The sequence below is a fragment of the Nicotiana sylvestris genome, chromosome 11 (genome assembly GCF_000393655.2).
Source record: "Nicotiana sylvestris chromosome 11, ASM39365v2, whole genome shotgun sequence".
In the NCBI taxonomy this organism is placed as follows: Eukaryota; Viridiplantae; Streptophyta; class Magnoliopsida; order Solanales; family Solanaceae; genus Nicotiana; species Nicotiana sylvestris.
Window position 1 is genome coordinate 29525504 of NC_091067.1, and position 1376 is coordinate 29526879.

At 44.4% G+C, this 1376-nt stretch overlaps 1 protein-coding gene across 1 annotated transcript; it reads right to left on the reverse strand.

Moving 5' to 3' along the window:
• Positions 1-487: 487 nt before the first annotated feature.
• Positions 488-1111, reverse strand: LOC138880872 (uncharacterized). Its single transcript, XM_070161053.1, has one exon. It carries the CDS (start codon positions 1109-1111, stop codon positions 488-490), a length of 624 nt encoding a protein of 207 aa, XP_070017154.1.
• Positions 1112-1376: the final 265 nt, after the last annotated feature.

The following is a 1376-nucleotide window of genomic DNA, read 5'->3' on the forward strand; positions in this document are numbered from 1 at the left end:
CATTCACTTCCTCCAAATTCGTCAAACATGCAGCGAGGGGATCCTCAACCGTCAACACTTCATCATCAGACTGTACGATTACATCCATGGCATCAATAAGAGAGAAATTGGCGAACTCACTTGGTCGCCTCATAGATTTCTGCACATTGAATATAATCTCTTCGTCATTGAGCCTCATCTTAAGTTCCCCGGTCTCACAATCAATAAGAGCTCTCGCTGTGGCCAAGAATGGTCTTCCTAAGATGATAGGAATTTCTTCATCCACTTTGCAATCCAATATCACAAAATCTGCAGGGAACACGAATTTCCCCACCTGAATAAGTACATCATCAAGGATCCCAAATGGACGCTTCACAGTCCTGTCAGCCAGCTGCAACAACATAGAGGTGGGTCTAGCTCTCCCAATGCCCAACCTTTTGTAAATGACCAGGGGAATAAGATTAATGTTGGCCCCTAAATCATAGAGTGCTTTCGCAAAAGCAAAGTTTCAAATAGCGCATGGAATAGTAAAACTCCCTGGATCAGAGAGCTTTTCAGCAACAGGTCTAGTTACCACTGCACTGCACGTCTGAGTAAGTGTCACCGTGGCCAAGTGTTGGAAGTCAAATTTCCGGGACATTAAATCTTTCATCATTTTTGCGTATCCAGATATCTCCTTTAAAGCTTCAATCAATGGAATATTAATCTGAATTTGCTTGAGCATCTCAAAGAACTTTTTGTACTGCTCCTCATTTTGATGCTTGGCCAACCTCTGTGGAAATGGAGCAGGAGCTCTTTTCTTCCCAATCACTTGGGACTTTTTTTTCTCAGCTACTATCTCTACTACCGGCTCTTCAACTGCTTCAGCAACTTTCTCGGTCTCCTGCTGAGTATTCTTTTCTTCCTGAGCAGGCTGGATTGTCACATCTGTCAGCCTTGTGGAATCATCTAGCTCAATGGGTACCTGAATGAGTGTCTCAGCCTGTATATTGTCACGAGCTCTCTCCTGTTCTACATCAAGATCCCTGCCATTACGGAGACTCACCGCCATCAGCTGCTTTGGGCCCTGATCTTTTGGATTAATCTGGGTATCTGCAGGTAATGTCCCCTGAGGACGATTGTTCAGAGACATTGAAATTTGGCCCAATTGCACTTCAATATTTTTGATTGCTGCGTCATGTGCATCTACTCTTTCATTTATTTTTGCATTGGACCCAATCACCTACTGCATCATTGCTTCAAGTCTTGTGAACCCATCTTCTTGCCTTCCACCATGCTGTTGCTGAGGTGGGAGATACCCTTGCTGCTGATTGTTGTACCCCTGTGGTCTTGGATAAGGTGTCATATTGTTGGGAGGTCTCATACCTCCCATGTTTCCAGCGTTGTACTGTGGCTGA